This window comes from Neophocaena asiaeorientalis, unplaced genomic scaffold, assembly GCF_003031525.2.
Source record: "Neophocaena asiaeorientalis asiaeorientalis breed wild unplaced genomic scaffold, Neophocaena_asiaeorientalis_V1.1 scaffold225, whole genome shotgun sequence".
Classification (NCBI taxonomy): domain Eukaryota; kingdom Metazoa; phylum Chordata; class Mammalia; order Artiodactyla; family Phocoenidae; genus Neophocaena; species Neophocaena asiaeorientalis.
The window spans coordinates 2,881,421-2,901,238 of NW_020172364.1; the positions used below are offsets into that span (position 1 = coordinate 2,881,421).

A 19,818-nucleotide genomic window follows, 5' to 3' on the forward strand; every position below is an offset into this window, starting at 1 on the left:
TTAAATGAGTTAATATAAAAATGCTTAGGATACCGTCTGACATGTAGTTGCTATTATATAAATAATTGCTGCTGTTATCATTTTTAGTGTCATCATTGTTGTTAGTCCACGTTCCCTTATCTGCAATTCTGAAATCCAAAAAGCTGTGAAAACCAAAGGTTTATTTATTGTTGTTTTTCCCCATAATGAATTTTAGGGCAAAATCTGACCTCCATTGACAGGCTGTTTATACTACTTAATATGAATATTCATCTTTTGCCACAAATATTAATGTGTTTGATTACATTGTACTGTCCCAGATGCCAGGGGCTGATATAATCTACAGCATTACTTCTCAAACTTGAAAGGTCAACTTTGTTTTACTCTAATCTAGTACAGACAGATACTTCTGTAAAATACAATAAAAATATCACAACAAAGTCAAACTGTTACAAAACTTTTGAACACTCAGTATCTGTATTGCCTTGTTGCAGATTAATAATAGTTTACCAACTGGCACTGGTATACAGAAAAATAACTGAGTATTGCTAATATATATATGATATATATTCATACACACATGTATATACACACACAAACATAAATACATACACACACATACCTTACTATCTCTGCATAAAGATTGTGGGTATTCTTCACTGTTACTGCATGTAGTTTGCTAAAATAAAAGCATAGGCTTGTGAGCTTTTTGGTCTATAAATAAATCATCTTAACGACTCTTGGGTATTAAAAAAAAAAAGATTGTGGATATTCTTGTTGTTCTTCTTCTTATTATCACTAGATTCCATACATGAGTCTAAATCAAGCCCCTATGTTTTGTTTGCCTTTTGGGTAGAGACCAAAAGATTAAGGCTGGTTTATTTTTCCCATGATTTCTACCTCCCGGTTAAAATCGACCAAGTTTTTATGTGGGGAGTGCTTGTTCTCTGCTAACTGAATGTTTAGAGGTACTGGGTTAGCACTGGAGTAGAGATTGTAGAAATAGAAGGAATTACTAGTTTAAGAATTGAATGCCCTCCTTTCTTCTGATTTTTAAATGAAGTCTCTTGCTTTAAGTTCTAGTTTCCTGAGATAGTGCTGATGAAACTTTATATTATTTTCATAAGAGAATCAAACTGTTTTCTACTGACCATTTTGTGTGTGTGTGTGTGTGTGTGTGTGTATGTATCCTTTTTTTTTTAATTGAGGTACAACCTTTAATTTTTCAATTAAATTTTTTGTGTGCGTTACAAACTTTTGAACAAGATTGCCATTGTGACAAGAGCAGATTAAGCAGGGGAAAGAGAACTAGGAGATAAAGTCAGAGTGGTGGGGGCCGAATCACATAGGGCCTTTGTAGGTCACTGTAAGAACATTGATTTTTACTTCAAGAGAACCCATTGGGGGGTCTTCAGCTAAGGAGTAACACGAGCTGCCTTTTCCTTTTAACAGGTCACTGGCTACAGCATTTAGACTAAACTATGGGGCACAAGGTGGAAGCAGGGTATAGACCAAGAAGTAGACACTAAGAAAGAAACTTTGATGATGTATTAGGGAGCCCTGGCAACACAAAACTAAATGGAGTTCCAGAAAGAAAACAGAAAATAATGGGAAAGAAATGATCCAAGAAATGAAACAGTTTATCCCCAAATTGAAGGGCATGAACTTCCAGGTTCAAGAGGCACAATGTCCAGCACAATGAGTGAAAGATGGCGCTCACATGAAGGCACAGTTTGTTCATGAAATCTGAACACCAGTGACAAGGAGAAGATCTGAAAAGCTGTCAGAAAAATAAACAGAAAAGTTTAGAAATTACATTATCATTGGGCTTCTCAGTAGCAGTGCTGGAAGCTAAAATATTGCTTTTCAAAGTTCTAGGGGGGAATTCTTGTAGTCTAGAATTCTGTAGTTGGCCAGATCTTTACTGAGTATGAGGGTAGAAATCTTTTCTGACAGACAACGTTTCAAATGTATTTTCTATGACCTTGTCTCAAAACATAACTAAAATACATGTTTCACCAGAGTGAAGAGGTGTAGACCAAGAAAGAGGACAAAAATAGAGAGGAAGGCAAAGGGAATTCCCAGGGTAACTGTGAAAGGGCGCTCCCTGAATGAAGGCTTTGCAGCAGGCCTAGAAAGCAACAGTCCAAATTAGAGCATATCAGAGTCCCAGGAAGGATATCTCTTATTTTAAAAATGGAACTGTAAATTATTTAGGAGGTTTGGCCATGTGGAGAGCTGTATAAAGGGTGATTTATAGCGTTTTTGAAGGACATGGGAAGACTTTAGTAAGATGTTGAAGGAGAACTAAATAAGCAAATGAAAAAAATTATTAACTCCAGAAAATGAGATCGAGTCATAGCATCATGCTATTCTTTGGATCAATAGAGACCAATATTGGAGGAGAGGGAAGAGCAGGTATAAATGCCTTACAGCGCTTATCTACCTTAATAGTAAGTCAGTGTGTAACATCAAAATGAATCAAGGCCTACAATATACACATTCTCTTAAAAAATGCTGAGATAAATATTAAAACACCAAAGGGTTAAAAGTGTATGCTACTGGGGAACCAGATGAAGACAGGGAGTTGGAGCAAAGGATGGCTATTTTTAGTTATATGCCTTTTAGCACTTTTTAACTTTTCAACTGATGAGCATGTAATGTTTTGATAGAAATAAGAATTTTAAAAATACGAAGAAACCAGGTCATTGTTGTACTCTTGGAGGGCACATCTCAGTTAAGTAATTACTACTTGACTGATCTAACACTTATCTATTCCAAAGAACGATTTTCTTGTTTATTTAAGGCTTTGTTCTTGAAAGTATTTAAGACTATTCCTGTTCTCTTTTTTTTTTTTTTTTTTTTTGCATCCCCTGCATCGGCAGGCAGACTCTCAACCACTGCGCCGCCAGGGAAGCCCAAGACTATTCCTTTTCTTAGCTCAAGCTAACTGCATTCCAGTGCCTTAAAGTATCTTTAGCCTCTGTCGCTGTTTTTTTAAAAAAATATTTAATTAATTTATTTGTTTGGCTGCGTCAGGTCTTAGTTGCAGCAGGTAGGCTCCTTGGTTGCATAATGCGAAATCCTAGCTGCAGCATACATGTGGGATCTAGCTCCCCAACCAGGGATCGAACCCGGGCCCCCTGCATTGGGAGCTCGGAATCTTAACCACTGCGCCACCAGGGAAGTCCTGTCTGTCGCTGTTTTTAAGTAGTTGTTATAATATGTGTTTGTGTTGTATCTTGTGTACTCTTTGTCACTTTTTTACTGGCCCTCTGAATGTCTAGAATAGTTTTATAATGGAAATGGGAGTATGGAAATTCTTTTAAAGCAAAGTGGGAGAGGATGAACCTTTCTAAAATAAGTGGAGAATATCTGGTTTGAAAAATAAAGGCTGCACAGAGATAGGAAATTATAAGATATGGTGAGTAGACAGACTAAAGTATTAGATATGTAAAGGTTGTTGTAAAGAAGATGCAGATAAATTAGGACCAGATTAAAATGGACACTGGGGGCTTCCCTGGTGGCGCAGTGGTTGAGAGTCCACCTGCCGATGCAGGGGACACGGGTTCGTGCCCCGGTCCGGGAAGATCCCACATGCTGCGGAGCAGCTGGGCCCGTGAGCCATGGCCGCTGAGCCTGCGCGTCTGGAGCCTGTGCTCCGCAATGGGAGAGGCCACAACAGTGAGAGGCCCGCGTACCGCAAAAAAAAAAAAAGGACTCTGAATGCTTTGACTAATTTTGGAAACATTCTCTAGACAATCCAGAGCCAGAGAAGGTTTTTAAGTAGGAAAATGACAGTTATCCAAATCAAAATACAAAATTTTACATCCAGTTTGTACGTATCACAGCTATATACAAAACAAATTGTCATATAAAACAAACATGGAAAAGAACTATCTCAAAATGATGATACTGGTTGTCTCTGCAGTAGGACTCTTGGTGACTTTTCTCTTTTCTATTATTCCCACTTTTCCAAAAGTTTTTGTATTACTTCATGATAGCAGGGTAAAAGTAAATCATTATTGTTGCATCATTGCTTCATTGAGAAATCAGCTGCATCCATTGCCTCGTGCTTCCAGCTCTTTCTTTATTGAAAGGGTAAATGTCCTAAGAATGTCCTCCTGTGAGAAAATATGAATGCTGAAGAGGGCATGAACTTCAAGGAAGCATGTGATCTTCAGCTTGGCTTTATCTTCCAACTTATTTTAGGATTGTTAAAGATTCATTCCAGTCAGTCCAATCCCCAGCAGGCTGTTCTGACAATCCCCAGCCAGCTCAAACCACTCAGTGTAAACACATCTGGAGGTGTGCAGACTATACTGATGCCTGTGAATAAAGGTGAGTTCTTCACCTGTGGGTGTGGTGGTCTCTGGGTCTGTCTGGTGGGAAAGTCTGTATTCCGTCACTTGGTGGCCGTTCCTCCCTCTTTTAGCCTGCCCTTGAGCTGTCACCATACTCCCTGGCACCACCTCTAGGACTGAAAGTAAAACCCAAATGATCCACTGACTTCTAAATAACTGCCCATTTCTTAAGTTGAGCAGAGGGGTTACATTTTAAGCATTTATGAGTGCAGGTTAATTGGATTTTTATTTTCTGAGTTTAGTGACAAGCTCCCATTTCCACAGTTGAAGATACCAGCTCATTTACCCTGGTACTAATAGTAAACAGCCACCTTGTCAATCACTGTATTAAAAAAGGACCATATCTGTTGTACTGAAATTGTTTTTGTGCTAGTAGCCTAGAGAGGGGCTACCACCTGGGAGTTAGATCGTTTTCATTAAAATAATGTCTATATTTCTTATATCCTCCCCTCCTTTTTTGCCTGTTAGTGGTTCAGTCATTTCCTGCCAACAAATCGCCTGCCATTCTGCCTGTAGCTGCCCCAACTCCAGTTGTCCCCAGCTCTGCTCCAGCAACTGTTACAAAAGGTATGTAGTTTCCCACAGTATATTTACCCAGAAGTTTTGTGCAAGACATTACTGTAATATGACTCCCTTGAATTTCAGCATCCATGAATCAGTCACTTCAAAAATATGTAGAGTGTTTATATATAGACTTGACATTAAGGGAAATAGCATCATTTCTGCCCTCCAAGAACTTATAATCAGGTTGAAGAGAGTTGCAGTAGACAGCAAGCAATGATTGATACATGCAGGGTAAGTGATCTGGAAAATGAATGCTGAAGTATTTCAATCTAGGATGTCTGGTCAGGGAAGCTGGGGGTGTTTAGGTGGGTAGCACTTTTGTGTAGCACTTTGTATGGGACACGGATTATAACCTGGACTTTAGAGTGAAGCATTTTTAGCTGTGGAGGGGTCAAGGGGCATGCCAGATTAAGGGAACAGTAGAGACAAAGACTCAGAGGGTTTGTTTGGGGGAGTAGACCAATTAAAGGGACTCATCTGGGGTATGTAGTTGCGGTAAAGGAGCTGTAGGTAGGGCCAGACCTTGGCAGCTGGCAGTGGGGACATTTCTGACTGTTGAGTAGATGGAGATAGTGCAGTGGGTTAACACATTTTGACATTTGTAACATCTGCAATAATGATAGCTACCATGTGTCAGAGCCTAAAGTGTACTAGGCACTATGCTAGCTGCTTTATATATATATCATTAATTATCACAGTACTTTAGGACAGCTATTACGCCCATTTTGCAAATGAGGAAACTGAAGTTTGGAGATACTAAGTCCATACTTCCCAAGTCTAGAAAACTAGAAAGCAGTACAGTCAGAATTTGAAATACTTTCCAGGCATGCCAGGATGTCTCATAATAGTCTTGTGAAGAGATGGATTTGGAACTTAGAGCATGACCGTCCAAAGCAAGGGTTGGCTGACTGCAGTCTGCTGCTCATTTTTTAATGAGCACATGGCCATGCCCATTCATTTACATATTGTCCATAGGTGCACTGCAACCTCAAGAGTTGAGTAGTTCCAGCTGAGATCATATGACCCACAAAACCTAAAATATTTACTGATTAGTTCCTTATAGGAAAAGTTAGCTAGTCCTGATGAAAGAATCGATACTAATCTAGACCAGCGTTTCTTCTCAGCAGTAGGTATATATCATAGGCCTTCCTCATACAGATTCTGATTCAATTAATTTTGGACTGGGGCCAGAGCATCTCTGTTTTGATTTTAATTGAGGAAAATTTTGTGTAGTAAAGTGCAAAGATACTAAGCATACCATTTGATGAGTTTTGACAAATGCATAAACCCAAGTAACCAATATTGCATTCAAGCTATAGAAATTTCCATCACCTTGTGCCCCCTTCCAGTCAATTCCCATCCCGTATAGGCAACCACTGTTCTGATTTCTATTATGATAGATTAGTTGTGTCTATTTTTAAACTTTATGAGAATGGAAGAACATACATTCTTTTGTGTCTGATTTCATTCACTCACTGCAATGTTTTTGAGATTCAACCATGTTGTTGGTGAGTAGTATTCCACATTGTAGGGATGGATGGATATACCATAATTTGTTTATCCTTTCTCCTGTTAGTGGAGATTAGGGTTATTTTCAGTTTGGGGCTATTATATGTAAGTCTCAGCATATGTTTTCATTTCTCCAGTAGAATAGCTATCTCAACCTGAATATGCTGATTATATAATTTTGTAATTGTTTGCGTGCCAGATTAAAGTGAGTATACTTGCGGGAATTCCCTGGAGGTCCAGTGGTTAGGGCTAGGCGCTTTCACTGCCATGGCCTGGGTTTAATCCCTGGCTGGGAAACTAGGAACCTGCAAGCCATGCAGTGTGGCCAAACAATAAGTAAATAAAGTGACTATACTTGCACCTATAGAACTGGAGTATCTGAACTTTTTCTGAGGCCTTCCTTTTGTTTTTTGAAGTCTTGGAATCACTAGGGGTTGGGGGAAGATGTATTGCTAACAGTGAGATTAGCGAGGTCACTCAGTACAAGTCTGTATACATACAAAAGCCATTCTGATTTCTATATAGAAATTAACTGCTAACAGCCCACTAAACATTTCTGAGAGAAATTTAGAAGATCTAAATAAATGGAAGGATATACCATTATAAATATAATAAATTATAAATAATTATAAATATATTATTTAATTATATTAATTTACTGAAAGCCCTGATATGTTATTAATCCTCCCCCCAAATGGCATAGATTCAATACAGTCCCAGTCAGAACCCCTAAATTGTTGTTGTTTTTGTGCTTGTGCAGAAATTGACAAGCTAAATCTAAAATGTATATGGGAACGCAGGGCCTAGAGTAGCTAAGACAGTCTTGAAGAACAAAAAGCCAGGGGACTTGGGCCACCAGATATATATATACTGTAAAGCTACAGTAATTGAGATAGTGTAGTATTGGTTCAAGAATAGACAGAATATAGCGGTGGGGTAGTGGGAGGTACAAACTATTGGTTGTAAGATAAGCTCAAAGGATGTATTGTACAACACAGGGAATATAGCCAATATTTTGTAATAACTGCAAATGGAAGATAACCTTTAAAAATTGTTTAAAAATAAAAATTTTTTAAAAAGAAACAAAAAGAATAATTGAACAGAAAAAAGAGCCCAGAAATAGACTCACGCATATATAGTCAGCAAACTCGGTAGGGAAAGGATGTTCTTTTCAATAAATAGAGCTGAGTTAACTGGATATATCCATTTGGGGAAACAAAACTTGGCCCCTGCCTTACACCATAATAAACAGAAATTAATTTGAATTGGATCATAGACTAAATGTGAAGGTAAAACAATAAAGCTTCTAAAAGAATATGAGAATATCTTCATGACCTTGGGCAAAGAGCACACAAGAAGGCTAGCCATAAAAGAAAAGACTGATAAATTAGACTTTATTAACACTAGGAACCTCATTTTATTAGAGGGACAAAATTAAGAGTGAAAGTCAAGCCACATCCTGGAAGATAATTTGCAATTGATATATTTGACAAAGGAGTTCTGTTCAGAATATACACAGACCTAAAAATCAATATGAAAAAGACTGACACTGATTTTTTTTAAAGAGCAAGAAATGTAAACAGGTACTTCACAGAAGAGGATATTGAAATATCTCATAAGGAAATGAAAAGTTGTTCAACCTCATCAGGCATCAAGGGAATGCAAGTTAAAACCGTAGTGAGATACTATTCTATCACCAAAATGAAAAGAACTGACATTACTAAGTGTTGGCAAAGATGTGAAGCAACTGGAACTCACATACACTGCTCATGGGACTACAAATGGATATAATTACTTTGGAAATCAGTTTGGCAGTTTCTAATAAAGTTAAACATATATCTGACCTATCAGCAGATACAGTGCTAGGAAACGCATGTGTATGTCCACCCAAAGGTCCGTTACATTGTTATTTTTAATAGCTAAAAAGATGCTGACACAAAAGGGTAGCACAGTATGATTCCAGTTATATGAAATTTAAAGTGGACAAAAGGTGGTTATCTTTGTCAGGAAAGAATGCCAAAAGCGTAAGGGAGCCAGGTTGAGGACTGGAAATACTCTATTTTGATTGGAGTGATGGGTACATGGATGAATACTTAGGTAAAATTTATCAAACTGTACCCTTAGTATTTGTGCATTTTATACAAGTTATGCATCAAAAAAAAGGAAAGATGCACTAGTAGATCTCATTAGTAGACACTTGCTTTTATGAAACTATTGAAGGATGTTGAGTAGGAAAATGACACTAACACGGTCCTTTAGGAAATTTTTCTGGTGCTCATGTACAAAATGGGTTGTTAGGGAAGAGACTGAAGGCGGGGACGCTGATACAGAAGCAGCGAGTGTGTATTCACAGTATTTTGATCAAAGAAGACTGTGAAAGTAAAGGAAGACAGTGCTCCTGAGACATTGCTCTCTTCCATCAGTAGATGTGGTGATATTAAAAGCTGCGTGTGATTAGCTTGGATTTTTCCAAGCACAACATATCTGATTTTTGCTTTTTGCCCTGTGTCTTAGAACACTAAGATAATGCTAAAAGTTGATAAACTTAGCTGGAGAGATGACAAGCAAAAGGATATTAGAACTTAGAACAGGCCAGCATTATATTTTAATGTGGCATTGTTCAAGTGTGTGTGTGAGAGAGAGAGAGAGAGAGAGATCTCACATAGCACTGTGGTTGGCCCTCTAAGAAATATCTAAAAAGCCACTTTATTGCCCCACCTTGTCATGAGACCCAGGCTAACAGTTCTCCCCTTGTCTGCTGATCCTGTGATGATAGGCGCCGTCTCAGCGCCCTGGCCATGTCTCTGCAGCAGCTGCTGTGGCAGTGTCCTCACTGAGTTTCCATGGAAGAGCTTTTGTTTCTGCCCGCACGTGTCCTTCCATCATTGAACCCTAACAGTTCTCTCATTGTTGCTCTTCCCTTGTAGTGAAGACTGAACCAGAAACACCTGTGCCCAGCTGCCCCTCTCAGGATGGTCACACAGCAGTGAAAACAGAAGAAAGTTCTGAGCTGGGAAACTATGTCATTAAGTAATTATTTCAGTCCTCTCTAAGGGAGTTGTGCTTTCGGTGTGTTTATGGTACTTTTAAAAAACCATCCCTGAGACAGCTGCATTATGTGTAGAGTTGTGTGTATGAGTTAAGCCCTTTGATGGGTGGAAACCTTCTGTCCGTGTGTGGTGAACCAGTATTACCATTTGCTGCACAGCTCAGGAGTCTTCATTTAACCCCTTGACGTGACCTCTGAGCAGCACTTGATTTGTTGCCTCAAAAGCCTCCGCTGCTATTACAGATCTCCCTCCATTTGAGCTTACCAACACGAAGTTTCTTTGCTGAATCTTTGGGTATGAAAGTTTTCATGATGTAATTACTCAGGTGTGTATACATCTTGTGTCGGAGTATCCACACACCTGCCTAATCTTAAACAACTGCCTTTTCATGGCCCATACAGACTCAGTGCTTCGTTTTTGTTTTTTGTTTTTGCGGTACGCGGGCCTCTCACTGTTGTGGCCTCTCCCGTCGTGGAGCACAGGCTCCGGACGCACAGGCTCAGTGGCCGTGGCTCACGGGCCTAGCTGCTCCGCGGCATGTGGGATCTTCCCAGACCGGGGCACGAACCTGTGTCCCCTGCATCGGCAGGCGGACTCTCAACCACTGCACGACCAGGGAAGCCCATCAGTGCTTCTTCTAAAAATACTCCCAGAGATTTTCTAATTTCCGAATTGGGAACCCACCTCTGACTGCATATTTTGAAGTATTTCAAACTGCTGGGAATGGTAGAAGCTTAGCTACTTGCACGTGACAGGTGACAGCACGAACTGTAATAGCCCTAAGGTAGGCATTGTATGATAGAATCCCTACTCTAGTGACAGTCACACTGCAGAGAGATTACGTGGCTCTTTAATTTTAAAATATAGATAAAATGAAATGTCAGGTTTGCATAATTTCTCATTCTTGGGGTTTCATCTTAGTGTTGACTTTTTAAGCATTGAATGCTCTTCATTTATGAAGAAGGCTATGCATAGAAGGAAGGACATACCAATATAGTTGGTTTAAATTTTAATTCCCTTGGAAAGGAGAAATATATACATAAATTCATATGTGTTATATGCACACACACGCACACACACAGTTAGAAACTGCTCTGTGTATTCCCTACCTTAATTTTCTTTTCTTTGTCCTTCTCAGGATAGACCATTTAGAGACTATCCAGCAACTCTTAACAGCAGTAGTAAAGAAGATCCCTTTAATCACTGCAAAAAGTAAGACAATACTGAATATATGGATGCATTTTTTTTAAAGCTGTGAAGTACTTGGGATATTAAGTCAACTTGAATCACTTGGTGTTGTAATTAATACTGACATGGTAGTTATCATAGAGGGTTTTAGCTACAGCTGTAGCTCATTTGCAGGGTTTTAGAATTAACAATATCTTGGTCAGTTAGTCTTACTATTTTCACGGTTTGATCTGCAGAAGGAATTTTTTTATCTTTCATCTAACACTCACTCTGTAGAAATAAACGACTGTCAAGACCTCCTGCAGTGATGTCTCCTCTATCCCTGCCCATTGTCAGCAAGACTGAACAGTTTGCTTCTCAGCCCCACTTGCTCTGACAGAATCAACAGCCCTCACCAAGGGCATGACCGACAGCCTGTGGATACTTAGGCTTCGGCTCTCGGGCAAGATCACCCGCGAACATTTAGAGGGAAGGGATGAAGCAGATTATCATTTCACATTCATGGGAATATGAAAACAATAGGCCAAGTACAGACTACCTTGCTTATTTTTTCCAGCTGTAATAATAGCAAAGAAACTATTTTTTTTTCCCCTCAAAGGGGTCATTTCGAGGTAGCTCAAAGTAAACTCAGTGATTTTTCTAGCCCAGCAGGAAAAAAATTTTTTTAAAAATTCAAATACAAATACAGAATATTAGAGCTGAAAGGCAGTTATGGAACCGTCTTTCCCAGTGGTCTCATTTTACAGTTAAGAAAACTGAAGCCCAGAGAGATGATATAGGTTGCCCAGGGCAGCTTAGTGAATGGCAAGGCCAAGGCTATATCTCAGGTCTCCTGTTCCCAGTGGAGTGCCATTTCCACTTATTTTAATAGGTAGTCTACTGCCATGATACTTTCTCTACCAGAGAAGCTGATTTCCCAGGGAGGGCTGTTGTTTTGAGAACACACGAATGAGTGTGTTATGTTGCATCTGAACTTGCCTGTTAAGGAACATAGCCAATAAAGAGGTCTAAAGAAACTTTTGGACATGCTTCCAGCAAATAAGATTTTATTTAAATCATAACTTTATTCAGAGTTTGCTGGATATGTGCATTCTAGGTGAAGATGCCAGCTGTTTTTCTGCAAAATCTGTGGAGCAGTATTATGGCTGGAACATTGGGAAAAGGAGAGCTGCTGAGGTAATCCCATGTTTGCTGCAGGCCACCACTGAGAGCCTATTAGAGAAAATAACCAAAACACATGTGCATTCTGGCTGCTTCCATAAACCTCGTCACATGGAGCAATGATAAATTTTGCAGCATGTTTCGTTAAATTTTTTTTTTTTAACTTTATTTTTTGGCCGTGCCGGGTCTTCATTGCCGCACACTGGCTCTTCGTTGTGGCGCCAGGCTTCTCTCTAGTTGTGGCATGCGGGTTTTCTCTCTCTAGTTGTGGCGTGCAGGCTCTGTAGTTTGTGGTGCTCGAGCTCAGTAGTTGCGGCGTGAGGGCTTAGTTGCCCCGTGGCATGTGGGATCTTAGCTCCCCTACTAGGGATCGAACTTGCGTCCCCTGCGTTGGAAGGCAGATTGCTTTCCCAGTGGACCACCAGGGAAGTCCCTCGTTAAATATTTGATGGTAGAACTTTTTCCTTAGTTAAAAATCTCATTCTCCAAAGACATGTAGCTAGCCTTTGAAAGATCTACTTTTTCCTGCATTGGTAAAAATTTCTAAAAAATTTTAAAGAATTATATTAAAATTAAGTCAAGTATTTATTACTCAGTGTGGTAGCAACTATGTCAGACAGTAAGGTTATAAGAGGGAAGTAGCAGGTACAGAGGCATGCTTAGGAAGCTTTGAGAAAGTCAGTGTGATGAGTTTGGGGAAGGCGGGGAAGGCTGGGAAGGCTGGGGAAGTGGGAGATCACAGGTTAAGACCAGGTGAAACACCTTGTAGGCCAAACCTAGGAATTTCAGTTTTATTTTATAAGCATTAGGTAAGAGTTTTTACTTTTTTAAAAAACTGAGGAGTAACACCATCAGATTTTATTTTCCTTAGGAAAAAATGATTCTAACAAGTTAGCATGGTAGTTTAGAGTTGGGTGATTTATTTGAACACGCTAAGTTGAATTCTCCCCCTCCCCCCTCAATTTTTTTAAGTGGCAAAGAGCGATGACAATGCGAAAAGTCTTACAAGAAATACTGGAAAAGAATCCAAGATTTCATCACCTGACCCCGCTTAAAACCAAGCACATTGCTCACTGGTGTCGCTGCCATGGCTACACCCCACCTGACCCCGAAAGCCTGAGGAGCGACGGGGACTCGATCGAGGATGTGCTGACCCAGATTGACAGCGAGCCAGGTAAGCACTGGTGGGACTCTGGCACCATCAGCAGCCGAGAAGTGTTTCCTTGGAGCACACAGTCACCTGTCAGCCTCTATGGTTTTCGGGCCACGTCAGCCCCAGCAGTTTTCCGTGCTCTTTCCTTCAGCTGAGGTGAAGGGACCTGAGGACTCCAAGAGCTGCCTTAGAGAACAGGAGCCCACCCTGGGTGTCCCGCCCACCCCCCAGGATGGTCCCTACAGAACTATTTGTGCCCAAGTGTCCCAAGTGGTGTGCCCCAGCCAGGAATGTTCTGGCCCATGACATGCAACAGGAACACACTGTTCATTCAGGAGCCCCCTTCCTCAGCATCATTTCTCCTTTGAAGACCTTCTTGATCTAACTCCTTTCCTTGTGGTAGAAGTGACTTCTTCCTTTGTGACCTTATAGCCACCCTCACACAGACGAGTCTTCTCCCTGAAGATGGGGACGATGTCTTATCTGTTACTTTATCTCCAGAACCTAGCCTGGAAGTGCACTGCCCAGTGCCAAAGGCACAGGTTTAAACAACTAATAATGTTGCAGATAAAATGAACTGTTTTATGATAAAGACACAAATAACTGAGCTATATGTGGGCAGGGGTGCAGGGGAGCTGGGTATAAAAGACATATGGGGAAAATATTTTGAGTTTCGCCTTAATGAATAAGGAGTGTTTTCTCCTCTCAGCCCCATTTCTGTAGAAAAACAGATGCTCCACCTCCCAGTCTGAGGGAACCTGGAGCACAGGGAGGGTCTGGGGGGGTTCCTTTAAGACTCAGCACAAGTCCCATTTTCTCCATGAAGCTTTCCCCAGAGCCCTAACACAGGGTGGCCTCTCCTTTCTTTGATCTCCAGTGGTATTTAATATCAGAACCTTGAGGGTTTGTCAGATTTATATCTAAGCTCTTTGGAGAGCAGAGACCATGTCGATTACTTCTGTGCTTCACCGGTAGTGTATGTAAAGCACAATACTTTACCTGTACTAGGCTTTCTGTTAATATGACTGACTGATCTGTGAGCATCCTGCCAATAAAACAGAGAAAGCCAGGAGCTGGATGCTCTACCTCCATCCTGCTGGCTGCCCTTAACTCCATCTTGTCCCAGTCTGGACCTCACTTATTTATCTATAAAGTGAAAGGGATGCACTAGAAGATTCCCAGAGCCCCTGCTGGCTTTAAACTTCTAATACTCTTTGTTGGGCTTTGTATAAATCAACTTATTAAAGACTGGATGCATGGTATACACTAAAATGTTAGTAGTACTTATCTCTAAGCAGAGCATGGATGATTTTTAATTTCTTCATTGTGCATTCTAAATTCTCCAGATTTAAAATCTGAAAACAAATTACCAGTGGGAGTGGGAGGATGGCCTTGTTTTTGGTGGCATAAGTATGAATTATGTGCTGTTTTGACTTAGATTGTCCTTAACAGCACATACGTTTTAACACAAGATGCCTGTCTTGGTGCTTGTCTCCCTTATGAATTACTAGTTCTCATAATTATAGATTCATAGAATTGTAGAACCAGAAAGAAGGTCAGCTCCCTTGATAACTTACCCTTCTTCTCTGGGTCTCAGGCTATTGGTCCCTTGGAGATGGACAGTCCCTTTCTTTTGTCACCACAGCTGTCATAAGACTGATTACCTCTCATTTAGAGTGCCCGTCATCATTCTCCTCTGCTGACAACCTCTGCCGGAAACTGGAGGACCTGCAGCAGTTTCAGAAAAGAGAGCCGGAGAATGAGGAGGAGGTGGACATCCTCAACCTCTCAGAGCCGTTAAAGATAAACATCAAAAAAGAACAGGATGAGAAACAGGAAGAAATGAAATTCTACCTGCCACCAACACCAGGCTCTGAATTTATTGGTGACATCACACAGAAGGTAGGGGACTAAGGCCTGTGCTGCTGGATCCCTAACCAGGTGCAAGGTGCAAGGTGTTTAGCCTTAGAAACTGACACCAGACTTTCTGGTGAAGCAGGTGTATGATTTCCTTCTGCCTGGTAAACGTGGGCTCTGCTCTCTGGGCACCTGCCTTCCTACATCAGGGCCCTTGGGCAGGAAAATGAATTACATGTATAGAGAGGCTGCTCGTTGCACATGAAATTGAAGCAAAGGCAGCTAGGTGTAGGCAGTGTTTTACTTTTCATCTGCTCTTTTCTCATTTGCCTCAGTAGAAGCACCCTTCCCTCATGAGGCATGTCATAATGAGCTCTCCCTGACACTAATAGCTCCCAAGTGCCCTGCCAGGGTGTGGACATGGCACTCAGTGCCCTTATGGTACAGGAGAGAATTATCTACCTACCTCCAGTGGAACGCAGCCTCACTTCAGCATCTGCCTGCTGCACGGCTGCCTGGGACCCAAGTGCTGAAAGACTAGTTTTTTTTCACCTACAGAAGGAGATGACAAGTGGGGCCGTTTCCAAGTACATCTTTATCACCTATTGCAAATAGGGCCTGAGTCTGATTCCAGGCTTTCCAATATGTTGCTCCCACTGTCAGAATTCATGGCAAATCCTACGTTCTCTCATGAAGGAGATTTGGGGGTAAGAGCAGGATTATAATAGCACTTTTAACAATACCTTAGAAACATGGAGTGGTAGGATAACAGATTTTCGGGTTGTTATAGTCTGTGTTACTTCTCCATGAGTTTTGTCCAGAACGTTTGTGGAGTTATTCTTCCACCCGGACATCATCTTGGGTATCAGAAGCGTGCTTGTTTTTCATGAAGACATAGGAACAAATGGCTTTCTTCTGCTCTTCCAGATTGGGATCACCCTGCAGCCTGTGGCGCTGCATAGGAATGTGTATGCGTCGGTGGTGGAAGATATGATTTTGAAGGTGGGTGCCTGTGGGCAGCAGAGGGGCCGTGAGCTGCTGTCAGGGGCTGAAGCACTGAGGGGCCAGCCAGGCAGGACAGAAATGGAACAGAGATGACAGGCTTTATGATTTCTTAGCTTATTCAGGCTTAAAGTTTTCTCTTTTTTTTCCTTCTGATTTTTAAATGAATTAAATTGTAGTTCTACAAGAGTTTCTGTGCTGATATCACTCTAATGACATCTTTCAGTGCCATTTCAAGTGCTTTTTTTTTTTTTTTTTTTTTTTTTTTTTTTTTTTGCTTTTTAAGTAGCCTGAGGTGAGAGTCATAGGTCTCAGTGCTTAAAGAGGTGACTCACATGTCACAACAGTAGCCACAACTGTCCCACCCCTTGGTGAGAGGATCACGAAACCAGGTTCCTTACCCAGCCAGATCCTAGCTCAGCAGTTCCTTTCCTGGTAGATCTCCAGGAGCAGGGATACCTCACAAATAGCCCTCACCTGTCCTCCTTAAAAATAATGTCTGATTAATGAAAATTACCCCCTTCATAATTTCTCAGAATCATAGCCTCTGTAACTGTGGGCTATTATTTGTGGTCTATTATTCGAACCTTTAATTTTTCCTTAAGGACTTTTGATCCTTAGATATAGCTGTTTCCAAGTTTAGGGTATGGGATGGGGAGCGGGGGGTCAGCTCTGCATCCCTTCTTGCCAGCAAGCAGGTGGCCCTTTTGAGAGTAACAGCATCTTCTGTTGTAGGCTACAGAGCAGCTGGTCAGTGACATCCTGAGACAGGCTTTGGCGGTTGGATACCAGACAGCATCTCACAACAGGTACCGTTATCTCTTTAGTTGGTGGTATCAGGCTGACAGATATTTCCGCACAGTTTAGTTGCCCATCATGATGTTTTAGACAGACCTAAGTCAGTTCAGTAGGAGGTGTCAGTGCTTGGGACATTCTCAGAGCCAGACAGACTTGGGGGTCTACTTGGTTGTTTTGAGACAGTCTCGTGGTTGTGAGAGGTCTGTATCTTCCCCATCTCTACTGCATAGACCCTGTTCAGTAGGACTCTCATATGTTACGGGGTTGAACAAATACCAGTTCGTTGCCATTGAAGATAAAAGCAGTGTTTCTTTTGTGTCAGGTTTAGGGCCAGGCACTGCATATATTACCTAATTTGTTGTTCATTTCAGAACTCATGCTCCCTTTTTAGAAATCAGGAAACCGGGCTCTGAAAGGTAATCTTGCCTGGCTTTCCCAGCAAATACATGATAGAACCTAGATTTAAACTTAGATCTCACTGGCTCTATACCCACAGGCTCACCAGTGCTCTTTGCAGCCTCTCTAATTGTCATTGATTGGGACGCTGAATTTTGCTCTTTTCCTGGGCCCTGAAATAATGATAGACAGGCATTCCTTTCAAAGGAAACAAATTTATTTTATTCTGTTGTGCTTAAAGGCTGTCATAAATTTATATAACTTTAACAGAATACCTGAGGACATGAAGAGACCTAAATCAGAGGAATATGATTAGGTCAGACTTAACAGGAATGTAACACATCAGGCAGTGTAGAGAGGTCTTTACAAAAAGTGAGGAACAAAGGAGTTCTAGTAATGCTGCTTCTTGTCCTGCTGGAGATCCAGGAGTGGGCGGAGTGCCTCTGCAGCCCCTGCTCGCCTCTCTGGTCCCAAATGTGAAGACATAGAGTGACCTGAGTGCTTTTGATAAGAACACTGAACGTCACACTTGGCCTGCCATAACTCCATCTCCCATCTTTCCAAGAGATGGGCTCTGTGGTGCATTGACTCAGCTTTCACTTGGCTGAGACTGAATTACAGCAATAACGTTCTGTTCCGCTTTACTTCCTTTCTCTTTTCTCAATCCCCAGTCTTTTTTTCTTCTTCTTAATCATTCAACCACCTTATTGAAATCCATCTCATGCCTGTGGTAGGAAGTCATATTTGAGCCCTAAATAGGGCTGACCGGGAAGAGGGTAGGCCACATCTCCACCAGAGTCAAAGGAATTAGTGGGAAAGAAGAGGGGGAGAGAGAAGGCACCTGCCCGCTCCCCATCCCCAGAGTGGCCCTAAACCATGCCTATCACTCATCATCATCCCCACCTACGAGAGCCTGTGCATGGGATGGTCCTTTCGGTAACTTAATTGCTTAAATTATTTAGATATTTGAGAGAATCACTAACATCTTTGTTTTTTGGACCAGGATTCCCAAAGAAATTACAGTGAGTAATATTCACCAGGCCATTTGCAACACTCCTTTTCTGGACTTCCTCACAAACAAACACATGGGGATATTGAATGAAGATCAGTGAACAGAATGAAGATGCCCCTAGGAAAGCAGGATTCGAAGTCTTGAACTGTGATGATTCTGCTATTTGGGAGAGAAGGTCGTTTTCTGTGTGCCTCGGAGTATGATGGCTACTAAACCATTGCCTCCACTTAGTAACACCAGTGTTCAGTCCCAGGTCAAATCCTTTTAGGAGAGAAGTTTGTTTCCGAAGCCATGAGTGGATGCATGCTCTGTCAGCTTGAATCTGTTCCCTCTCTGTGCAGGCTCCATCAGGGTCTCCATCAGAGCAGGGTCAGGCCCCATGTATCAGGCCCTTCTGTCCTCTGCGAGTTTTCCAGTGGGCACCTTGGGCCTGAGTCTCCCTCCAGGAGGCAGAAAATGAGTCTGGCAAGCTAGAGATTTCACCCATTCTGTGGGCTGGGGTTACAGGCACCACCACCACCACCCTCTAGTTACCCTGATAACATCTGGAGGAGGGCTGGGCTTCGGCACTCAGACCCCAGGCATCGGCTCAGGAAGCAGTGATGCTGTGTGGAAGACACACAAGCCTGGGAGGCTGCAGACTGAGAATGCTTCTTTCATGGGACACAGGAGCATTACTACAACCAGTCTCAGAGCATTGTCAAGGGATGGACAGATCCCAGCATAGGTCAGGAAAAGGTTTGACTACAACTGAGAAGCTCTTAGCCATAGACAGCACCCACAAAGCCCGGGCACTTGGCAGACTCAGGCCAGCTTTGAGTGGTGCCGGGCAGAGAGCTGGTTCCTCACCATTGGCGTGGTCTGCCGGAGCTTCTGCTGCTGAATCCACGTTGAGTGGCCAGTGGGGAGCAGCCCCTCGGACAGTTCAACCTATCCAGTGGATTTGGTGTCTTGTTCTTCTCTGTCAAGGAGTTTTTCCCAAGAAGAAAAGTGTTTTAAACACTTGTGAGTGCCTTAAAGGTAGAGAAAGGACTGTCAAAGGCAAGACACAGGGATGTCAGTGCTCAGAAGCAGTGAGAAATTGTGTCATAGGCAGAGGCCATCTCAGTGGGAGGCAGAAGTGGTCGGAAAAAGGAAAGTTAGCCGTGCCCTGCATGATGTCCAGTTTCATTATAGACACTTTACCCCAATCCTCCTGACAGTCTGTAGAAGTAAAGAATTTATTCTCAGCAGTTAGGAATCTGCTCCAAGAAAAACTGAAAGCTGTGAGTCAGAGCCAAAGAAACTTATCCAAGCAACATAATTCACGTTTTCATGAATTCTCTAGATGTTCGAGTCAGGAGAAGGCAGGGAGAGGCAACTACAAGAAATCTGCCCTTTATTCAGCATCTGAGGACAGCAGCTGCAGAGGGAAATTACTCTGTAAGGCATAGGGCATGTCCTGGCTTAGTAATAAAACAGTTCAGTAGTAAAGGCTCAGATATTCCATACATAAAATACTCCAAGCAAGGTTAATGGGCAAGTGTAGACTCATTCAGCAGTGGACTGTGACTCAGATCTAAAGGATGAAGATTTGATTCAAATGAGAACAGAGTCAGTTATTACAGGTGTGAAAGCCTCAAGAAATTATCTTTTTGCAAAAGAAATAGTAAGTGATTTAACAGTCCCCATATATGTTAATGTTGCAATGAAATGTATTTGTATCATAATATGTAACATAATTGTGTAACAAAAATATCTACAATAAATCTTTCAGTATTTGTGATGGGTTTTTCTGAGTTTGGA

The 19,818-nt window shown here is 41.6% G+C and overlaps 1 protein-coding gene across 7 annotated transcripts in view; it reads left to right on the plus strand.

Moving 5' to 3' along the window:
* YEATS2 (YEATS domain containing 2) overlaps positions 1-19,796 on the plus strand; it is a 112,721-nt gene extending 92,925 nt beyond the window's left edge. For 6 of the 7 annotated variants that reach the window (XM_024768280.1, XM_024768307.1, XM_024768301.1 and 3 more), the window contains 10 exons: positions 4,192-4,320; positions 4,812-4,910; positions 9,344-9,446; positions 10,605-10,678; positions 11,751-11,830; positions 12,788-12,989; positions 14,644-14,870; positions 15,753-15,827; positions 16,563-16,636; positions 18,025-19,796. In XM_024768280.1, the coding sequence (XP_024624048.1) occupies positions 4,192-4,320; positions 4,812-4,910; positions 9,344-9,446; positions 10,605-10,678; positions 11,751-11,830; positions 12,788-12,989; positions 14,644-14,870; positions 15,753-15,827; positions 16,563-16,636; positions 18,025-18,133 (1,172 nt within the window). In that variant the 3' untranslated portion in view covers positions 18,134-19,796. Of the gene's footprint in view, positions 1-4,191; positions 4,321-4,811; positions 4,911-9,343; positions 9,447-10,604; positions 10,679-11,750; positions 11,831-12,787; positions 12,990-14,643; positions 14,871-15,752; positions 15,828-16,562; positions 16,637-18,024 lie in introns of those variants that run through there. The other variant, XR_003006306.1, reaches the window with a different exon arrangement.
* Positions 19,797-19,818: the final 22 nt, after the last annotated feature.